The following is a 23,418-nucleotide window of genomic DNA, read 5'->3' on the forward strand; positions in this document are numbered from 1 at the left end:
AGGGAGTGTCACACAGCCTGCTGACCCATGCTATTGGCCCAGGGGACCTCAGTGCCCTTTCTGCTTAAGAAGGGAAGAAAGTGTGTGCAACCCTCCCTCCCTAAGCCACTATAGGCCCCATCTCCTACTACTGACCCCATCCCCTGGGGGCAAAAAATATTTTGTTAGGGGAGGGGGAAGCGTGGTCTCTCTCCCTGAGATTCAAGGGGCCCAGGGGAAACCATCCTCTGGGGCCAAATACATCAACATTAGGGAAGGTGACATATGGCTTCTCCCTCTAGCCCAAATGAGTCCCTGGGATCCCATCACCCAGGGCCATACTTTAATTATAGGGGAGGTGGGCGCTTGGCTCCCCCTCCCAAAGCTTTGAGAGGCCCCCCATGGACCCTATCCCCGGAACCATATTTTAATTATAGGAGGGGGGGTGGCCCCCTCTCCAAACATTAAGAGGCCTCGGTACCCTAACCAGCTAGGACAAATACCTAACTATTTGGGGAGGGGGATACCTGGCCCCCTTCAAATGCCCAAATAGGCACTGGGGACCCCATCCCCTGTAGGCAAATTATAATTAAAGGGGAAAGGAGTGCATGGTCTTCTTTTTTGAGCCTTAGATCCCAGGAGATCCTATCCCCAGGGACGATTACCAATATTAAGGAGAGAAGAGCCACGTGGCCTTTCCTCCTTTAGCCTTTATAGGCTCTAGAAACCAATTCTATGATTAAATGGCGGGGCATGCAGTTCCCCCTCCCGAGCCTTAAAATGCCTGGGAGACCCCATGCCAAAAGCAATAACAAAGGGGAGGTGGGCTGCACCCCCAACCCCCTGAGCTTTATTATGCACTGAGGACCTGCGATTAGGTAGCTATAGTTAGGATTGCTTTTCCATAGACAAGGCATTTTTAGTTTTCACTTGCACTGTGCTTGTGAAATATAATGTATGCTCTTAGATGTGGCTTCTTAACTTAGCAGCTCTCCCCAGATTACCAAGCCCTAACTTCTACTTGCAATGTGCAACAATTTTTCCTACACCCTGTTACTTTTTATTCCAGCAGCCTTGATATGGATTTCACTATTTCAACAATAAGGAACAGGCAGTCACATGGAACTCGGACCTTTTTAGCAGTCATGCTTCCCGACAGCTGTTCAGACAACATGTGCACTTGTTTTTCGATCTCCGTTTTTACATTCCAGCACATATATATATATATATATATATATATAGAGAGAGAGAGAGAGAGAGAGAGAGAGAGAGAGAGAGAGGGACAGAGAGAGAGAGAGAAAGAGAGAGACAGAGAGAGAGAGAGAGAGAGAGAGAGAGAGAGAGAGAGAGAGAAACATATATAGAATATAGATACATAGTTGTGGAGCTAAGAATAGTAAATCCTTGCCTCCCTCTGTACACTTACCCGTTTGATATTTTGTCCCTCTAAAATCTAGTCACAATATTATGACTGTTTGATATTGTGCCCTCCATATTCCCTATCTCAATCCTCTACTTGTGTATTATACGTCGAGCTTCCTGCTTGAACGCAACATTTGTTCAAAGGTGGCTTGTGAACTTCAGAACAGGTTTTCTACAAATCCTATCCCCTTATTTCTTGTAGTGATCCAGACAGTTTTCCCTGGGAGGGCAGGCTCTCCCTGAAAATAGTTAAGGCGAAGCTGAAAAAACAGGCATTAGTAACACTCCTCGAGTTTAGACAAGGTGAGTGTGTGCTCTTATTATGCATTGTTTTCTTCCACTGTTTTCCAAACCTTGCGGCTGTAGGTGCAGGCAAGCCCAGTTTCTAAACAGATGGCAAGCTAATCTGAATTTTTACCTAGTGTCATAAGATGCACAGATCAGTGCTGCTACCATCCCTTCTGGATTTATTCACTGGTGCTTGTCCTATTTTTATAGTTATAACTTGCAGGTAGTATTCTAATTCCTATTTTGAGGATTATGCTTGTTAACATTCTTCATAGTTGGGACTCAGGTCTGCTCTAGCATTAGACCTATTGTTGCCAGAAGTTGCATGCGGATGGTAGATACAAGTTCAGTTTCTGTGGTTAAGGGTTAAGAGGTGTGCATGCTGGTGCTAGCCCTATTTTCATGTCGGCTAGATCTATTTATTTACCTTCATCTGTAAACCTCAAGATGAACAGTACAGATGCTCATAGTATTTCTGTGGTTCACAGGTGAGCGTGTGCAATCCTACTTCCAGATCTCTCCGTGAATCCTTTTTGTAGGACTCTTTTTCTGGACCGACAGTTTGACCTCAGGCTCTACAATGAAAGGCTGTTTCAGACCCATTTCAGATCTAATCCTCACAAATACAAGGGTCAGGGGTGTTCTTCCCACGGAATTCAGCTGTTATGCTCAAAGTTGAACGAACTAACCTGAGAGGATGATTTGACTGTTGACAAGACTCAGTGCACCTAAAATGTGATATGTACTCAAACAAACCTGCAAATAGATTTTATATATTACAATACCAATAAAAGATCAGACTTCTTGCCACACAAATACATGAATGAATATTAATTACAAATTTGGTCAACTCGGTGATAAGCTGCACTTTCTTCTGCTGACCAGATGGTTACTTCACCAAAGCAACAGCTGAAACAGTATCTGTGCTCCAGCTTAGCAGGACCAGCAGCTCTTGAGTTGCAGACATTGTTGTCTGCAAATATAAAACGGCCCACTCATGCGCAAACTCTGCTTGGGCTGGTGTTCTTACCTATTGTTTACAGGCAGTATCTGGCTGTACACATTGACCAGCTAACATCTGCCACGAGCTCTGTTTACAAGGGTGCTAGCAGATGTTCAGTGCTCAGTTCATGGTGAACTCTGACCTTCCCCGTAGATGCGTACATTTCTGAACCGGAAAATGTACCCTGAAACGGAAACGGAAACTGACCTTGGTGCCGACCACAGGCCTGAACATGCACTGCCCACTGCAACATGGCCTGCAAAATTTAAAACAGAAATAGGACACGCCTCTTACCAAGGGTTAATTAAAACTTAAACCCAGTTAAGCCGGGCAATCTTACATTTGTTTAGGAAGATTACCTCAATCTCCGAGCAGGTTTTTTATACTATATATTAAATTTTTTTCTCTAGAATATTAAGTGAACTTATTTTCATAACACAGAGGATGTGATAGAACCGAAGGACTATAATACAAGAAGACCCAAAACCATCAGCTGTAAAATAGTTTTTAGTAAGGACTTGAGTTCAGGAATCTCTAAGTTTTTCCTTTTAGACAGATAACTTTGAAGAATAACATTGAAAATGAGAGTATTATAACATGCTAATGGATAATCATTTGCACGTATTTTTTTATTAACAATTCAAAATATTATTTTATTAACCTCTTCATAGGTTTTACTCTCTAAAACGAACTTATTTTTACATAGTTTGGTATGCCGTCCCTATGCATTTTGAAATCAGTGTAAATAACATGAGGTAGCAGGATCCACTTTAATGGTACTACATTTTCAGTCATGTTGGTCTTTCCAGCATTTCGAACACGGATGGAATTTGTCTTAAGGTGGGAAGATAGCTAGCAACAATCAGCTATTCCCAAAAATGCAGGCAGGTCCTAAAGTATAAATAACCAAAAAAGGAGAAACTCTGAGTTTGAAGGCATCAGCAAATCTGTTGTTTTTCATATCTCTTTGACCATTGCTTAGCGGTGGACAATTTTAATTTAAAGCTGCAGGTATTCCAAGACAGGGATGGACAAGCAGGACAGTATTTGTGTGTCGGACACACCATTGCTTGACACAGGAACACATTTACTTTTGGAGCACAGTCAACAGCACACAAAGCAATTTGAACCGCAAATTGTCTTGAGTTTTGCCTTCATTGCTTATGTTGATACCCCTTAAGGCATTTTATAGAAATAAAGAAAAAAAACACTACTGCCCAAGGATGGATTCTAGAATCATTTTGCCTTTAAGAAAAGTGGAAAAACAAGTTATGTGAGTCAAGTATTTGAGCCAACTTGGAGTCAAGAGGCTTGTGTGATTTGAGGTTGGGACCCCCAACAAATATATTTGGAAGTCTAGAAAAGAGTCTAGAAGTGCCTGCGTGTCACAAGAAGTTGCAGTCACAATGGCATGTCACCACTACCACCATTTAATAACACTGAGGCATATAGATGCTCAATGGAAAACAGAGGTTATGATCTTCGAGCCAGTTCTAATAACAGCTTGCTGATCCTTTTCCTCTTTTCCGTTTATTTTGATTAGGAAAACGCTAATTCTATGAGTTTTGGCTAAAGTTAAGTTTACCCTCCTTACCTGTCTGGCTTTACTTTAAAAACATAGTGACTCATCCAGCCTCAAACGGAAGGCATGCGTCTAATAAGAAGCTGTTTGTCAGACAGAACACACTACATTGTCGAGTTAAACATTGTTGGAGTTAATGCTCCAGTCTGCATCTCGGATCAAATCAGCAAAACGAGCGGCCAATGCTAGGAAAGAGTGTCTCAGCAGCATCCACAATAGACCCTCCAAGTGTCTGATCTCCATCCTGGTGTACTAATCTTCACTCAGTTATCAAACAGGCCACACAGCAACATAAGCTTGCGATTTCCAGATTCGCATCACAACTACTGGGGAAAGATCTAATGAACGAAGACTAAACAGACAACACTAGAGAAACTGCACCTTTTTGGTTTGCCTGTGCCCGGAGGTTATCACAGTTGCATACAAAAAGCGCTCCATTCGCCGCACTGATATGAGACCAGGCTGCACTGGGGCAGGATAGACCTGGTCTGCAGATGGTCTTGTACAATCATTACGCCTACCAGTTGTTATAATTCTCATGGTTTATTTCACACAGTTGGTTAACAGTCACATTTTTGCAGTAGGGTTTTCACTATGAAAAGTTATCAGACCTTCAATGAAGTGATGTTTCTCGCTGAAACTTTGTTGATGGTGCTTGAAACACTGCCTTCACTAGTTCTCTTTTTCTCTAAGCGCAACTAGTTGTCTATCGGATAACTGCACAACTGACCGCCTCAAGTAAAGACTGTGGATCTACCGAGTTGTAATTAACAGCCAACTACATTTCCAAGGTGAAATACCAAACTACCCTGTTTTGAGACCTCTATGGCGGTCCACAGTTAGCCAAAATAGGGAGTGTGTACCTGGTGAATTGTGCTATAAACTCTTTTGGCTTCGGTGTTTGTTACACAAAGGCCATATCAATATGTTGAAGACAAACACTGAGGATATAATTATCTGAAATGGGTTTAACATCCGAAACCAACCATGAATTCCTGATCGCAGCAAACATGAGAAACCGACCCTCCAGGTAAAAATTGTGATTGCATAGCAGCTTCCTAAGGCACTTAAGGCAATTAATGAACTGTAAAAAATACAGAAAACCTGGTATTTAAGTTAGTAAGATCAACGAAAGTCTTGGAGAAATGAAATTACTTTTTTGAGACTCCATTGCTTGTTCAGTGAAGGATCCTCCAAACAGTATGTTTTCCACTTACAACTCAATCTTAACACATCACTTCTAAATGCACAGAAAACACGCAATGGGCTGGTATTAGCTACCAGTCTTTTGGTTTTGTTGACGCCTGTTTTGTGTTCTCATTCTTTTTGCAAAATTCTAATGTTGTAGAAGCTGCCGGACCGTCGTCAGCCTAATAAAAATTGCAAAAATTATTTTTGTTTAAAAAAAATTAACATTGTTGTGGTAGTTCCTAGCACTTAATGGAACTGCCTTGTGTGTGGATGTGCTCCTTGTGAAAGGGCAGAATACCATCACTCACTGTGAAGTTATCCAATGTATGGAGTGGGCTGACCCACTGCATCACCATGTATGCTGCAGCTGGTGTAAAACATGTGAATGACTCAATAACATATCAGGTGACGAAGGTGCTGCTTGAAAGCACCTATAAGTATTATACAAGTAGTTTTAATAAAATTAAAATGGTCTTGGCTAACGCCAGACTTAACAAGTCGTGTAGAATTTCATTCCCACTGTCCCGGTGGGGAAGGAAAACAGACTCAACAACAGTATTCCACTCCCTGCTCCCAGTCTAAATTTAACTTCACAAAACCAGCCACTGGTGAACAAAATCACCGCAAAGTCAAAAGGAATACCGAAAAAGAAGCAGGAGCCAGTGTGGGAAGCCACGTTCGCTGCTGGCATGTGCCGCCTACACGCCCTTCCCACCGACTCGTTGCCAGTGCCACAGAGTCCGGTAAGTAAAGCAAACACTCGACAAATACCTGCGCCACGGGCTCTGCTATATGCAGGTGTCTCATGTTCGACACCGCGAGGCCTAAACCCGGCCCTGTTTGCTTATACAATACCGCAAAAAGAAAGGCCTCTTTGTAGTGGAAGGCCAGCCCAGCTCCCTTGACTGACAAGGAATTTCACCCCTGATGTGTACCATCTGTCTCCCAGGCTGCAAGCGTTTCAGGCTATGAGTATCAGCTGGTTCCAGTTAGAAACTAATTTCACCGCCGTGGTGTTTTTTTTCTTTTTATCACCCAGAGTGCTGTGTCTGGTCCGGGGCACAACTATGACCGTGAAGAAAGCGACGTAATGTGCTCCTATCACAGTGGGCGCTACATTTGAGGAGAAATAGGGCACTTGACTTTTAGCCAGCTCTTTCTGCTTTGATCCCTTTCAAGTTCACGCAAATTATACAATGATTGTGTGGGAAATGCTGGAGGAAAGCAATGGCTAAAAATAAGATACACATTACACATGCACGCACGCACAACTATGTGTTTAGTTAGAGCCAGTGGTTGCAGGTGGGATCAACCAGTCCTTTTTAGAGACCGGGACGTATTTTTCATCATCAGACTTTGACCCCGAACGAAAGACAGAAACGAGGGAAAGAAACAGGAGAAAGATGGAAAAACCGCGACAAAGAAATCAGGGATGAAAAATAATCTGCTTGATTGTGCTAAACGGGCAAGGAGTATATAGGGTGGTGGATGAAAGAGGCACGAGGTGGAATCAAGATTAGGCGGCCTTGGTATTCAGCAGCAGCGGACTTTTGAGAAAAACTTCGGGCACCTGCACATATTCTTTTACAAATTAAGCACTGGCACAATGTGTCCCACCTATCTGTGTTGGAATGACCACATTCCTTGATGACCGACCACATGGATCATGGAGTTCTTAGGAGGGTGAGATGGCAGAAGTCTGGGCAATTACACAGTGGTGTGGAGCCGTCATCTTAATGTTGTGCTGCTGGGGAGGTGACCTGTAGGTGAATGGGCAGGTAGAGGCATGGGTGGGATGGAGATGATGGTGTCTGTGCCCTGTGGACCACAGGTGCTACTGCATGTAGCTGCATGGACACTTTTTACTATCATGGTTGGGGTGGCTGGACCAGACCCTGTAACCCGTTTCCACCAGCTCACGCTGTCTTCTGAAGGAAAATAACAACTTACCCAATTGCTAACATTATTGTGTGGTGGGCTTCTCTGGCGTTAATAAACATTTAAAAGAGTATCATGCGTAAAACTCGACTAGTCATGAGCATGTCACCATTTCATCAAATGATTTACCAGAAGTTTGAAACATATAAATAACTTTCAATACTTATGGCTTCACTCAAATATTACCACTAGCAAAGGATACTTTCAAATACTTGCGGCATTGGTGGAAAGATTCACACATGGATTTGTCCATGTTCTGTAGCCATGGTCAATACTCGGTCATAACAGTGGGCACTAGGATGCTGCAGCAGCATTAGAGACTCAACACCACTGCCCCCTACAGGCAATGACCACTTCCAGGAAGCCAGAGGGGTGGAGGAGGGACAGTAAGGAGTGGTTTAACAGGAACTGTCATGGAGTCAGGGTTGCATGAGTGGGGACTAGGGTACTTGTTCATTTCACAATTATTATAGTGGGATTGTTAAATAAACATTTAGTGATAAATAACTACGTGCTCCCTGATTGAGTCCACTATAGGGGCAACTCATCATCAATAGCGGTTGGGTGATAGAGTTTCACATGATGGCCTCTGCATTGCTTTCCGGGGTGGTGGTGTGAAACCTTGTTTGCAGATGGAGATTTTCTGGAGTTTCCTAGCAGCCAAAATGTGTTCTATAATTTTGACAGGCAGTGGACGTGGGTTTCAAGGTTGAACTATGGTGGTTCTTGATGAATCTCGTTGGTCTGCCACCGTAGTGGATTTTATTATATTTGGTGGTCGCTGTGGCAGAGTTTCCTGGACTGTGGCTCAATTTCTGCTCAGTTGACTCAGTGAATCAGCTTGTTCACACAATGGGGACAATTCTGGTAGCTGTGAAGGGCTGTGGACAATGCTTACTTTGTAACAGAATAAGTGGCAGTGCCAGTGGGCCCACCTGCAACCACCAGCTCAAATTATGGATTGGTTGTGAACAAAGTTATGTTTTGTCTGTCAGAGTATTGCATACAAAATGTGAAGTGACATAAATATTGTGAACTAAATATTGTTTACAAAAATACCATTTGGTATAGATGTTATTATTAACTCCAGTGCATCCGTTTTTTGTAAATTATGTAGAGGATGCAATATTTTTGTCAGGCAATATTTAATCCGGAATATTCTGGTACCACACCATGTAAATTGATTACAGTGTTCAAATGGGAGCATGTGTAGCAGAGGCAATGCTGGAAATATGTGATCACAAAGAACAATACTGTCTGTGAGTATTGTGCTGAGTTCTGAATAGCTTGCAGAGATTATGAGGTATATCACTTGAAAACTCACATAGAAACATTGCAGACACAATGCCAGCAAAGTATCTGAGTTTGCGTGCCTTTTACAAAGCACTCAGAGGATGATTTTCTTGTTGTTGGGATCATTTGGAAGTAAAGGATGGTGGTTTTTCCGTAATCCCGACGTTTACTTATACCAGAAAGAGTGTCAGACACACATTTTAGTGTGTTGAGCATGCCTCATAGTGTTTGTGGTCAAGCCAGGAAAATATTCTCATTGTCAATCCATTTTGACAGTACTTTATCAAACATGACGAATTATTCTTTGGCATTTGTTTGCACTATGTTAAATCTGACCACCGTTAGCTCCAACAATGAACTTTTATGAATTATAATTTTGCTTGTACTAAATCCCCATCTTTTGATGGCCAAGTAGGTTCTAGAAAGTGTGCCCGAGACACGGGGTAGCATTTACATACTGTCAGCAGCTACAGAACATTTCCAGACATTGATAAATACAAATGCTGACACTGTTTTGCAGTCAAAGAAATATTTTCTAAATATACAGCAAGGATTTGCTGCTCGAGCACATGCAAATCCAAATCACTAGCTGCTTACTGAAACCCTTGTTGCGAACAGGATTACGCAACAGCAAAAAAAATTAAGAAGCAAATAAAAGGAAAATTTATATACTAAGGTGTCTGTGATACACATCTTCAAGTCTCCTGTACGATCACGTTCAGATTTCCAGGTGCGTGCGTAAACTGCAGTGGAGCCACGTGGCTTTGTTTATTTGGCATGGCTGGAGGAGAAATGGGAGTGCGGCCAAAGTCGGCCTTGCCAGGCGTTGAATTCTTCAGGAAGCAATGCAGCAGTCCTCAGCACAATATATGTGGGCCAGCAACAAGCAGGTAGTAGCTATATTACCACAGACGTTAAAGACTGTGTTCAAGGGCTTGGTTTCTGTGGGGTTTAGATGCAGAAAATTACCTCAGAGACACTCAAATAAAACAAGGTCCACTCTGTACTTGTGTCCTTACGTGTGTGACTTTACACAGATACTGACAGATGACAAGCATTTGCAAAGCCAATAGGTTTTGCCTATGCAAGCGCTATTGGCTTTAGCAATGTTCGTTAGCCATGTTGTACCACGCTGCTGCAAGGCTAAAACCTACTAAAAATGCACTGGCCACTGTCATGGTGCTTTTGAATGTGAGGCTTGAAAGCACATTTGGTGCCAGACAATTATGTGAAAAACACCAGGAGAGGGGCACTGGTGCCACTTACATATTATATTGGGAGCCAGGAGTACATGTTTTGATTGGGCAGAATTTTTTTGTGTTTCCTGAAAAAGTGTTTGCCATCCGCGTAGCTGTGATCATTTGTTTATTTATCCAGCTTCTGACCTAGAACTTTTTAGGGGCACACACATTCCACTGTAATGCTATTAAAGATTTTTTAGATAACTGGCTAAATTATGGTGTTTTTCTCTGGCAGCAGGACAGATGAGAGAAGGGCAGTTATTAATGTGCATGGATATTTTGATCTGGCTTGATGGTGCATTCGGAAAGCCAAGCGCTGCCTTCATTCAGCTAAAGACGTTCTGGGGCTCCATGGACCCAACACTGCAAACAATCTTTAACAGTGATGTAAAAACGGTCCTTCTGTATAGAGCAGAAACAGTTGCCATCACCAACATAGCCAAGACCTTCATAAACACCTGCCTGAAAAAAATCCTCCCAATCCACTGGCCAAACACCATCAGCAACAACAACCTAAGGCAGCAGACTTCTCAACTGTTCATGAAGAAATCATGAAAAGATGCTGAGCCTGGTTAGGGCACACCCTCTGCAAGCCTGCATCAAACATCACCAGGTAAGCCCTTACCTGGAACCCTCTAAGGAAAAGGAAAACAGGAAGGCCAAGAAACACCTGGCGCCGAGGCCTCGAGGCCGACTGCAAGGAGATGGGTTACACTTGGAAGCCGACTGAATGAAAAGTCCAGGACAGAGGTGGCTGGAGAGTCCTGGTTGATGGACTATATCCCAGGAGGGGAAGTAGGTGTAAATAAGTAAGTTGACAGTGCCTTGATAGGCCAGGCCAACTGGCATTGTCAATGCTTGTTTTTCATATGGCAGGTGGTGGTGGGCACCACGGTCTACTAAAGAACGAGCAAAACTGAGAGGGAAGGTAGGAATGAAGGGACAAAAAAACAGTATGATGTGGTCTGTGCTTGCTGCATCACTGCCCTTTTTTCTTATGGCATGTATGGGATAAATTGTACAATAAGTGTGGTAATGGAAGAGGAAGAAGCAAAATGGACAGTGGGTGGTGGGAGGGGAAGAAACAACCAGACAAGGGGTTGGCACAGGAAAGAAGCAACACTGACAATGAGGGGTGGAGGGGAAGGAAGCAACATGGGTGAGAGGGAAGATGCAACACAGAGGGGCTGGAGAGAAAAAGTAACAAGGACAGGGGGAAAATGGAAAAATAAAAATACTACCCCGGAGTCTGAGCGGTCATCGGAAGGACACCAATCAAATTGAAGCAATCAGTATGTGGTCCATGCACCAGGCGAAAGAAGAGGAAGGGAAGCTGGAATTGTGCTGACTAATTAGAAGGCAGCAAATAAGAGTGATAATGAACACACAATGAATGGTAAGCTGTTGGTGAGCTGCAAGACCCTTGTTGTATACAATATCTCTTACAAGCAAGTGCAGATTCTGAGCATGGGCTGTTGCAGACCAGACCTAAAAATTAGCATCTGGTAATGCTGGCCAGCCAATTGCCATGCCTGCATAGCCCTTCATTTAGACAACTGCCCTCAAGATGAGTTGTGAGGGATTACAACACCAGGTGCAAACAGTGTTTGCACCCGGTTCCTGTAGCCTGAGGTGTGCTGTAATTTAGCACCCCCAGGGATTTTTCCCATGCAGATTTCGCAGGTAATATCTTGTGAACTTTGCACAGGGGCTAGAGGTCTCAAAGATGAAAGATGTGTGGTAATTGGGTATGGACACTCAAGATTGCAGAGGTTCCTGCCCTTCAAACTCAAAACGCACTGGTAATATCATATCTCCTATGGGAAGACAGAAAAGTGCTATATTGGTATTTCTCTGGATGGAACGCATATGTAAGGCCATTCATGGTAATGCCATAATTCCGTTGGCATTTGTGATATTATCGTAAATTCAAATCTATAAGGGAAATTGGTGAGTCTGTGTGCTTTTACACGTTTTTGCAAAAAGGACATGGCTTTCCAGCACAGTGAAGTATTACCATATTTCTTGATGCAATAATACCACTTTTATTACTGAGTAGGAAATCAAGTTACTTGTATAAAAAACTACTTGCTGTAAATGTAACCAATTTATTAACTTGATAGACAAGCTCTAGACCATAGCCCTAGTCTCCAGCTCTGCCTTTGCTTTTACACTACAAGTGTAAACCACTTGTTAAGTCAAGTTGTGATTTAATAGCAGATGCTGAGCTCAGACAGTTATGTTTGTGAAAATGCTGGAAAGAGGGAGGCACAGATTAATCCAAGACCGAATACTGGTGACAGGTTCTGCAAGAAATGACAGAGAATGTGCCAAGCCTACAAGGTTTGAAAATCCCTCTCTTACTGTATGGAGACAACTCTGTGGTGTTAACCAGAACTCAAACTACACTACAAATACATGTCGATGCAGTCCATCCTACGCCGAGGGATATGAAACCGGGAACCAAAAACACATATTGACAGGTCTAGTTCTAATATGGAATCTGCATTGAGCAGAAAGTTTGAATAACAATTTTTATCTAAAAAGAACAGTTAAATATACCGGAGCAAGAGCTGTTACATTTTTCGACGTACACCTTGAGCAAGTAACTGTGAGTGCTGCAACTCTCAAACACAGCATCCAACGCAGAGGCGACAGACAAAGGCCTTCTATATTTCAGTCTCAATTATGGTGGTCAAGTAACCGTGTTAATGGACCAAATCTTTCGACCTTTCAGTACACGAACTCTGGGGTCCCTGCCCTCTCTAGGGTTGTCACTATTGTCAGGGTACATACTGCCCATTTGTTCATGTTTTCTGATTCTGTGACAGCTCTAAGTTGGTCCTTGAATTAGATTTTAAGTGGAACCCTCTGTATTTTTCTTTAGTATGGGAATTCCGACCTTATTTGCTATACTAAGCATTGAGAAATAGTTTGGGCAGCTCCCAAATACTTGAAGTGATTTTGTTCCACATTTGTCCGGTTACATTTCAAAGGCAAGGAAAATACTGGATTCTTCTGATTTTCACAATTTTTTAAGAAGATTTGATTTGAGAATACTGGCTATTCTGGTAAAATACTAGTCCTCATCCATGCACCCGGGATGTAGTGCACTTCAGGCTCTGCAAAAAGATCTCAAGACTACCACATGCTTTAAAAAGGAACTAATTCCCGTAGATGAATGTAGCAAATCTCTGCTGCAATGAGAGTGAAGCCCATACAGGAATTTAGCAGGTTTCTGCTGGGAAGAACTGCTGATGGAAAAACTATTCCTGGTCATCAGAGCTGGAAGAGATGAAGGCACCAAGTAGGGGCTCCCACAGGAGATGATATGCACCTTTATGCAGTGCTTATTTTGTGCTTGTTGTTTCCGATACTGAGCACCGGCACTTATTTTTGAGAGCCGGGGCTTATTCTTCGGCCTCAAGCATTTGCTGCGAACAAAAGACACATATGGGAAAGAGGGATGAAGGGAAAAACAAAAAAGCGGCACAGACGGAGAAAGTAGAAAGCTGCAAGAGTGAACAGAAGGGGCAGGGAGTGGCTTTGTATGGATTGAAGAGGCCCAAGATGGCTTCAGGATTACGTCGCCTCAGTATTCTGCGTTCACACATTTAATTGCAGCAGCCGCATGTTTAAAATGAGGGCTTTGGGCACCGGCACCTTTTTATTTACAAATTAAGCACTGCCTGTAGGGGGACTGAAAGTAAGCATGAGGGCAACTGTCACCTAAAAAATGTTTATGACTCGGTTTTAAGGCTCAGATTTGAAAAGCTGGCGATGGCGAAGATCTCCTGGAAAAAAAAAGTTTTCAGGAAAGCAGTCGTACATGCGTGAACTATCAAAACTAGACAAATAAAAACTGTTTCGCTTAGCTGGATGCACGTTTGTTATTTGGGACAATGAGCTGATACATTAAAGGAACACAATAAAGATTTTCCATAGCCTGACCTGTAGATCACCTTCCACACCAAGAGCTGGAAGAAATCAAAAACGAATTCCTAGAGAAACAGCGGATCAAGCCAAGCACCACAAAGAAAATGAAACAGGCATTCGCAAAGCCGTTAGGGCATTCAACTGGGGCCTATTGTCTTTGCCAATTGTTGTTAGCCATGCTGCTCAACATCAATGATGCGCTGCAGCATGGCTAAAGGGAAAATAAAAGCTTTAAAAATATATAAAGCTGTTAATAGTTTCATTTGTAGACAAGAGCAACAAGTTTGCCAGGGTTCAAAAGGGGGCAACACAATGGGGCCGAGCAACACAGAGTGCTGGTGTGTGGGGGGAAGCAACACGGCTGTGAGGGGATTCCAACATGGCATTACTGGGGAGAGGGGGATGAGGCGGGATGCAACACAGGGTGGGGAGGAGAAAAATGGCTGCGATAAGGTGACCGTGGGTGGGGAATGCACCTCGGAGGGAGGGAGTGAGGAGGAGAGGCAATGGACCACAAAGCAGTGTACAGCAGGCAGCAGGCTTCTCGCACATGCACCCTCATGGAGTGCTTGCCAAAAAGAAAAAGAAAAAAGTAGTTTCTTTAAAATCAGCATGAGAAGCAGGCAATCAAACATTGTAAAAAGACAATGCTCCATGGGAGGGTCAAATGCAATTTTGAGAGAAAAAACATCAAGTAAGAAGCCGAAAATGTGAGTTACCGTAAAGCCAACCAGTGCCCAGCAATGAGCCCCTGCATGTTCTTGAGAATCCCACAATGTGTCTTGCAACAGACTGTGCATCCACCGTCTAGCAGGCTGAACCTAAAAATTACCCTTTTCCTAGGACACGCTTCAAATACACAGAAAGATCGACTCAACTCAAACAAGAGCAAAGCCTCCAGTCTTCCACACAGCTCAACAACCAGATGGGAGTCTGACTCTCTGGAAAATGCCAACCTCGACAAAGAAAGATAAAGACCCTCTCCAGGCTAATTGTTACAAAAATACAAGAAACTGCAAAAGCTATCAACGACACATATATCTATCTATACTGATAGCTCAATGAATGAAAAACTGTCACCCAACCATCTGACATACCCCCGTGTGGCCCACCTGCAGTTGCATCCAAAACTCAACCTTCACATAATTTACTGAACGCAACCTTAGGATGGAACAGAGTGCAACACACACATAAACATTTTACCAAAAGATGGCTTAGGTGGAATAAAAACAGATAGTAGCCATGTGGAAAAACACTCCCACACAGTCCACAGCATTACAAGGCAATACTAAAGACAGATGTGCACTTCACAAATGATAACACAGCACAACATATCTTGTTAATGTCGCGCCATCTTCAAAAGGACACCATGGTGGTTTTCCACCTACTGCCTCCTTGCTTGTTGTGTTGTTTCCAAGTATTACTCATTTTAGGGAATATGCACAGTAGATTGAAACTCTGGATCACCAGATGCTCATTATAAACAAACATGTTATACAATAGTCTCTTTCAGGTAAGCACTGGAGATTTTGCCCTGACTTAATCCTAGCACCCAAATATGCCAACTGTCAATAGAGTCATCATTATTGCAGAGTATCTCCAAATGGAAAGCAGCCTTTTCCTTGGTGGCTGAGACGACTTCGCCCAGTGTCACCTCTAGCGCACTCTAGGGAACAGCGCCAGCTGTACGTCAGAAATATAACATTCTTAAATACTGCCTCCCATAAATATTGTGTCCTAGATATTGTACAAAAAGTATCGTACCGTTGGGTGAAGAAATTCAAATATTAACTCCAGTGTGGTAATATTTTTGTTATGGATACTTGGGTTCGGTCACAAACTGCATGCCAGTCTATATTCTAACAACAATATTCCGATACCATACCAAACAGACACACAATTTATCACTTCTGTGGATAAAAAAAAAAAAAAATCTCACTTAGATCTATTTATCAATCACGTAAAACACAATCCACACCCAACAAACTTCTTTATAGTTTTGTGCAATTTCCTGTTTATATTTTTGCTTGTTGCCGTTTGATGACCGTAGATTATCTGCTGCCCAGGTTATTTCTCAATCACTCATCTATGTAAGTAAATCCCTCGTTTAGATACTACCTTAAGTTGAATATGCATATTCAGCACAAAACAAAGTATACAGTTGAGCGTAAATAACACACATCCATCATCTGCCATTAACTCATGTATGGAAATCCTCTACAAATACACACAGCCTCCCTTTTTGCGTTTTACGTCAATGGCACCATTCATGGTGTCGCCAAGCAATTCTAATTGTTATGATGGAGCACGACTTCCACTCCTGCCAGCACTAGTCATTTAAACTATCCACAAAGACAATGAATTGATGTATATGGATGACATGGCTGTAAGTTAAAAAAAAACATGGCAACTGCTCCTAAGAGTGATACTCCACATGTTTTATTAATTTCAGGTACTTTTATGACTTGCTTTGACTCAAACCTGAAAAGGCCTAGAAAGACAATGTTACCCCATCCCCACGCACCTGACCAACAGTTTTTAGGCAGCTTCATTGCTCTACAAGCAACCAACATAACATAAACAGTTTTTCATACTTTACAATATAAATGTTAAAACACGACAAGGTTAACCTCCACTGAGCGTCATGGCAGTTCAGCAGCTCTAAATATTCCTCGGTAAGCACCCCACCGTTCGCTCTTCCCGGACACCTGGACGTCAGTACTAACTTTTCCCCCTGGAATGCTGCTTCAAAGGTTGATTAACTTTCTTCCGGATAGAAAGCAATCATCGTTCATCATCTAGTTTTGTTAAAATTGCTTTTGCAGCTGGTCCAGCCTCAACTGGTGCAGGCCTCTGTGTGAGTGACTGCGCATGCGTGAGTCAGAAACCTGCCCAGGAATGTAAAGGGTGACTGGCCCCTTCAGCAGAGCAGAAAATCCCTCCGCACCATAAATAAAAGGGCCGGTCTGAATCGGGTGCTCTGGGATCTTCTGCAGGTCATGCTGCTTCAACATGCATCATCCTGTGAGCTGCACCTAGCCTCTCTCTCTTACCTGGCCATATTCCGTCTTGAAAACGACGACGCCACCGGCACAAGACTGAACGTAACTCGGGAAGTGCTGGCCATTCTCTCGCAGCCAGACCCGCGTCCCCTGTAATACACAAACGAACTTGGGTTAGAGGGACGAAGGGTTCGCTGAGGTTCAAAATGATGCATTTTCACAAATCTTAGCATCTGCAAAGACCACACATAACACACCCCACGAATATTTTGAGGGGCAACGAAGGTCCTAAATGACTACAGAGAATTTCTGAAATGTACATCCTATCTGAGACGTTCACACTAGTAGCAAATTCTTAGGTAGAACATTTTGAGGGCAGGTAAGGATAGATAAGCCCATGCACTCTCATTTTTTCCGTCAGTGTCGTAGACACACCTGCAAGTATAATGCAGTGCTATGGTTGTCAACTTTTAGATGCGGTTGGCACTGTTGTTTGCCTGGGAACGGAGGTGTACACTGGACAACCTTTTCCTATACTTATAGCTGCTTAAAATAATTCATGCAATATCAAAAGGTTATATCACTGATATATTCAGTGCATGATAAAAAAAAATCTTTAGGAGGTACTTCTGTCGCTCAAGGCCACCAACGGCCTACAGTACAATGCTGCCCATATAAACCTGGAGCCCCAAACGTGTCTCGTCTGAATGAAACACAGCCAAACCTGAATTTGCACTGCAATGTAGATGCAAGTGTGAACTCTGAAAATTACAAAAACGAGGCCATCACACACATAAATGTGGCACATTAGTCCCTGGAGAGTAGGGGATCCAATTGGATGCCCCTTAGCCGGCATCCACTTGGGTGGAAACATTCAGCATTTTCCAAATGGGGAGCCTTTTCGGAGGTTCTGTGTTCTACGAATAAAGGACAATAAAATCGAGGGTGCATGTAAAGATAGCGTCCACTAAATTTTTTTTCATGAAAAACAGGGCTTTATAAACACAAAACTTTGTGGTGAGCAGTTGTGTCTCAGTCCTGTCTAAGATGCAAGTTACAGTTGAGTATTCCAGGCTGACTGACAAACCTTTTTTCTGCGAGTAGTTGCAGCTTACTCCAGACTCTGGTCTAATTTACTCCTGAATTCACAAGAGTAAGACATTGTTGTTCACAGAAAACTATTTTGTGAATCAGTTTTTTTCTGGGATTCAGCATGTCCTACTCCTAGAAATTCATACATAAACCACACCTAATCCGGAGTAAGGCACAACTACTGACAAGGTATATTCACTAAATTAGGCACAAATATTCAGAAGTAATACACTGAAGACAGCTTTAAGGTGAAACTACCCAGAGAAAAAAATATTTGTAAATTCTGTCCACTCCATCTACGATGTCAATAATTTATGACGTGAATTACAGCAATAACTGTGACGTTTCACTAATGGAGATAACGCAGTTTGATTGTCTTTTTACACATTACTCAGATCATCAAGTTGATGTTAAACTACAGACGTTCATCACTATAACCACCATCCAGATGTCCCCACTCTGCCCAAGCTCTGATGACCATATTTGACTCACAAATTTGAAATATTTCTTCGTGGATTTGGATGTCCTGCAAACCCTATGAAGGCGCTTTAATGCTCGCGCCTGGCAAAGAGATTTACTGCTGCGAAGGCTCGGGCCCTGGGCATCGGAAAAGTCCCTGACAGAGTGCGTCCTCGCTCTGAGGGGAGAGCTCCGGACACGCACTTCCACAGAATGGGGGACTGTTCACACCCTCTCGGAACCTGCACACTCCTCACTGTTGACTAAATAAACAAGCATTTTCAATGCAACGGGTCACGCATGTGCTCGAGTTGGAGCTATTACAGGTGTAAACTCCTAACCGCACTCTTCTTGCCACACAAATTAAAAGAAAAAGAAAAATCACAGCGCGATCGCACTATGTCAAATGCAGCGCAATCCCGCTATGTAAAATTCACTGTGATCGCGTTGCGTGGAAAATAAACAGATAAAGTATTCCGGAAACCATGCTGAAAACATCGAGCCTCATATGTTTTTAGTAGTTTACGGGTGCTGTGTAGGTGGGCTAAACACCAGAAAAGGCATGACGTATGCATGCGTTTAACAAGTGACGTGACATGGGCGTGGTTGGAAGCCCAAAGAGAGATTACAGCATGGGACGGAGCGCTTTGCCCTCTCCCCTAAAATATAGCAGACAGCATCCACCCAACAAGGGAAACAGGCAGCAGCATGTCATATTAGGTACATTTGGTAATTAGCCGACAGCTGTCTGCTTAGTATACGTGCCCTCGCTCCCCCGCAGTAAAACACCTGGCGTCACTCATGTTTGCGATGAACACACAGTTAAGATGAGTCTATGGTTCTCTTACTGCGTTATTATTGCAGCTGAAATGACTCTCTCCCTGCCTAGCAGTCAAGCAGCCAATTTCTACAAGTCCTGCGCTGTCAGTGATCAGGCTTCTCAGAACTGTGTCCACAGAGTGCCCCTATTTGGCTTACAAACAGAATCACACATTTTCTTTGTTTGAAATTAGTCATGCAGATTTTTACTAAATTGTAGTAATAACCAGTTTAGTAACATGAAAGTTACTGCATGACAGATCAGTCAGAAAAAATGACCTGGACCTACCATAGCCATCATCTCAATCACTTGCACAATCATACCCACACCCAGAGCTGTATTATAGAAAGGGTTATGTGGGCATTTCCGATGTCTGCGCCTCTTCTTGTGCCCTCGGTGCACTTTGGTATTTTAAAAGGGGCTGTAATGCTTGTGCGGCTACTTCTATAAAAAGGATTGCGCCAGAGAGATCAAGAGGGGCACTCATTAATTTGCCTGGGGGCATTAACTGTAGGAACATTTTTTACATTTAATATTTGACAAGTATTGTAGAACTCCCATGTGCTGTCTCTTCAAGAACCGATTCTATGGAATGGTATGATATGGTATGGGCAGTTGGAGGGGAGGCTGCAGCGGGCAGATTGCAGCAACAGGGACTTGCTTTGATAAATCTACTACTAAATCTAGCCTGCACCCTAGACTACATCGCTTAAGAAGGGGCCATAACAACATGTACAGATGCCACTGAGAGTAGATGCCCAGATGCAGAAGGAGGTGAGACATACACATAAAAGAGGCCGTCCAGTGAATAAAGTCATAATACGTCTCATAACCTAAGAAAACATCTCATCAAAGAAACATTCTAAAATGCTTTTGAAGTTGATTGTTACCAAATAAGGACTAGGCAAAGAGGGCCCTGCTTATATTTTCTCTAAATGGCCCCTTAAAGGACATGCCCCCAGAATTCAAGAGCCTTGGACCAATCTGAGATCACCCCTTGTTGAGCATGGAATGAGAGCCACCGCAGAGTTCAGTGAAATTGATCTGTTTATAGGAAATATTGGTTGAAACTAATTTGGTAATAGGCTCAAACCCTGAAGATTTTTGACTACTGGGAGAAAAGGACCTCTAGGGTCCAACTAAAGCATGCCCAACTCATCATTTTTAAGCTTGGGCCTTTCCTGGTTTAAAAAACTCAAAAGAAAGGAAGTTATAGTGTTGGTTGAGAAGTTTGAGTAAAGAGAAAGTTTTCTCAGGACAGCACAGATGAGTGCTGCAACCCTAAAACTGCTCTCCTTGGAATTGTTTAACCAGATCCGAAAAATGATTGTGTAAGATGAGAAAACAGAGACAGTGGGAGGCAAGACAACAGAGGTGAATGGGTGACACAGAGTGAAGCAGAGAAGAAAGGAGAGGGATAAAAGAGAAAGAAGGATCGTAATTTACTGTAAAGAGGACAACTATGTTCTGACCGGCAGTCATCAATGAACCTCTCTGTCCCTTGTCCCCAACGATCAGGTCAAATCCGGACTCTTTTATAGTAAAGGGTATCAGTGTACACGCTCCTCCAGTCAGGGACGCTCAGCAACGCCAGCCTGGACAGGTCACCCTCTCATCTTCCAATCTCTTAGGCTAATGATGGAGCAAGGTGTCATCATGTGACAAACTGTTTGTGTCTGGCCGCCATTTCAAAACGTACTTCCCTCATATATCACGCAAGCAGCAAAACAAACATGGGTTGTGGCTCTATTTCTCTATTGGACAACCATATGAATTCCATTTTTTTAGAATAACAGCTTTACCATTTGTCCTTCTCTAAGTGAGATTTTCCACCTAAAACATAGAGTAAACTCATTCAGCCTGCAGTGTCTGCCACAATAAAGACAAATAGCAAACATGCAGACTGTTTCTTTCCAAAGGTCTCCGAGGCCGGTGCTGACTGCGACGGATAAGAGCTGTTGAGACAGGAAGCAGAGCTTGTTTGTAAGTGAATTGTGGCAGACACTAGTGAGGAATCCCATTGGCCAGCCTGCAATATTTGAATAAAGCAGGTAGCCGACTTCCACTACGAGGAAGGAAACCATTTCACACGTGGAACATATGGAACCACGGAGAGTGTCTGCTTCACTAGAATTTGAAGCTAAGTCGTTTTCTGTGCCACTCCTTGGAGACTATGGGGGTCATTCTGACCCTGGCGGTCGGTGACCGCCAGGGTCACCGACCACGGGAGCACCGCCAACAGGCTGGCGGTGCTCCTAAGGGCATTCTGACCGCGGCGGTTCTGCCGCGGTCAGATGCGGGAAACCGCCGGTCTCCCGCCGGTTTCCCGCTGCCCTGCAGAATCCTCCATGACGGCGGAGCGCGCTCCGCCGCCATGGGGATTCTGACACCCCCTACCGCCATCCTGTTCCTGGCGGGTCTCCCGCCAGGAACAGGATGGCGGTAGGGGGTGCCGCGGGGCCCCTGCAGTGCCCATGCCAATGGCATGGGCACTGCAGGGGCCCCCGTAAGAGGGCCCCACTCAGTATTTCAGTGTCTGCTATGCAGACACTGAAATACGCGACGGGTGCAACAGCACCCGTCGCACCTTCCCACTACGCCGGCTCAATTCTGAGCCAGCGTCCTCGTGGGAAGGTTGATTTGCCCTGGGCTGGCGGGCGGCCTTTTGGCGGCCGCCCGCCAGCCCAGGGCAAATCCCAAAATACCCTCTGCGGTCTTTAGACCGCAGAGCGGTATTTTGGTGGGGGAACTTCGGCGGGCGGCCTCCGCCGCCTGTCGAAGTTAGAATGACCCCCTATATCCTGTCCTGGGGCTATTTCTTTGTGCTTTCTCACCTTGAGCTTCTGGAAGATTAGGATGTTGTTTGTGACAGAAAAATCGCCTTTGGTTGCTGTTAGCATATTTCCAGGACACGATGCCACCCTCACTGGAATGGCAGCAAACCGCAGACTGTAGATCTCCTCAGGATGAGGATCCAAAAAGAGGACTCAATATCCATCCTGTATTGCAGAGCGGCCTGCTCTTTATATCCTGCTCATGTGATGGTTTGCTTTCTTATCTAGGCTGAGCCTATGCAGCGCATGCGCTGTTCTCTGCGACACATGCTGTGTTCAGTATATGGGCTTTAGCCACGCCCACTCTTGCCATTCATTCTTTGTTGTGCTTGTCTTAGATGCTTCACTTGGATTGGTGCACTGTGATAAATGTCCCTCCTTTGTATGCTAGGTTCCCGCCCAGGGAGCTTTCACTACAAGAACATTTTTGTAGGCCATCACACTACCTCACGCTTCCTCCTGTTCTAGCGTGTGTTCCCGCCTCCCGTCTCCTGTCTGGTTTTGGTTTTCCCTTTAATTCGAGCTGCAATCTTTTCTCCTTACGGCAAAGCTATGCTTTTTTCAAACAGTTGTGCCTTGTTTTTAATGCGTCTCTGATCAAAGTCGAAGGGGCAGTAAACACCCTTTCGGGTTTTTTATGCTACACACACTGCCCAATGGCAGGCACCCTTTCAAGCTATTAAAGTAAGGACCGGACGCCACTGCTCTGATCATCGAAATACAACACACGATACTTTGCAAAAACCTTAACTTATTACATAAGTATATTTAACTAGGTACCTGCGGTTTTGAAACAATCCATCTATTTCACTGGCATTCTATATTTAAACACCATGTAAACAACTATCCTTGCTGGCTCAGGTTGTTTAATCTTTTTACAGTACTTCTGCAAGAGTAGTCTTGTCCCTTTAAGACTATAACTCCTCAATGGTGATGTTTAGCCACAAATGGTAAAGTGAAAATCAGCGGCTACCGCAGATCTGCCGCTCAAACTGTAACGCCCGTTGATTGCATGAAGTAAACACAAATTAAACATTGTTGGAATGGTACGTGTGGAGCCATGCTTAAGACGAGAAGCTGACGCTAATGGTAAAGGCTCGGAGTTGATTATTAATTATATGTATTTCATCGGTGCAAAGAGCGACCTGCCACAGACAAACAACAAGGAACTCTGAGCAAGTCGTTCGGCTCCTTTGGGCAACCGAGTGGTCTTCACACACATGCACACAATACAGACAGCTGAACACACCTACATTCCTGGGTGCTTTTTGCTAGATTCTTATCTGGGATCTCTGTAATTAACTCTTTGATGTGGGGGCAGAGGCGGGACGTTCAAAC

General features: G+C 43.7%; 1 protein-coding gene across 1 annotated transcript in view; it reads right to left on the reverse strand.

Moving 5' to 3' along the window:
* MYO10 (myosin X) overlaps nucleotides 1-23,418 on the reverse strand; it is a 754,439-nt gene that overhangs the window by 651,216 nt on the left and 79,805 nt on the right. Inside the window, exon 2 of the mRNA XM_069219725.1 lies at nucleotides 16,927-17,025. Coding sequence (XP_069075826.1) covers nucleotides 16,927-17,025 — 99 coding nt within the window. The remainder of the gene's footprint in view (nucleotides 1-16,926; nucleotides 17,026-23,418) is intronic.

Source organism: Pleurodeles waltl, chromosome 2_2 (assembly GCF_031143425.1).
Source record: "Pleurodeles waltl isolate 20211129_DDA chromosome 2_2, aPleWal1.hap1.20221129, whole genome shotgun sequence".
NCBI lineage: Eukaryota > Metazoa > Chordata > Amphibia > Caudata > Salamandridae > Pleurodeles > Pleurodeles waltl.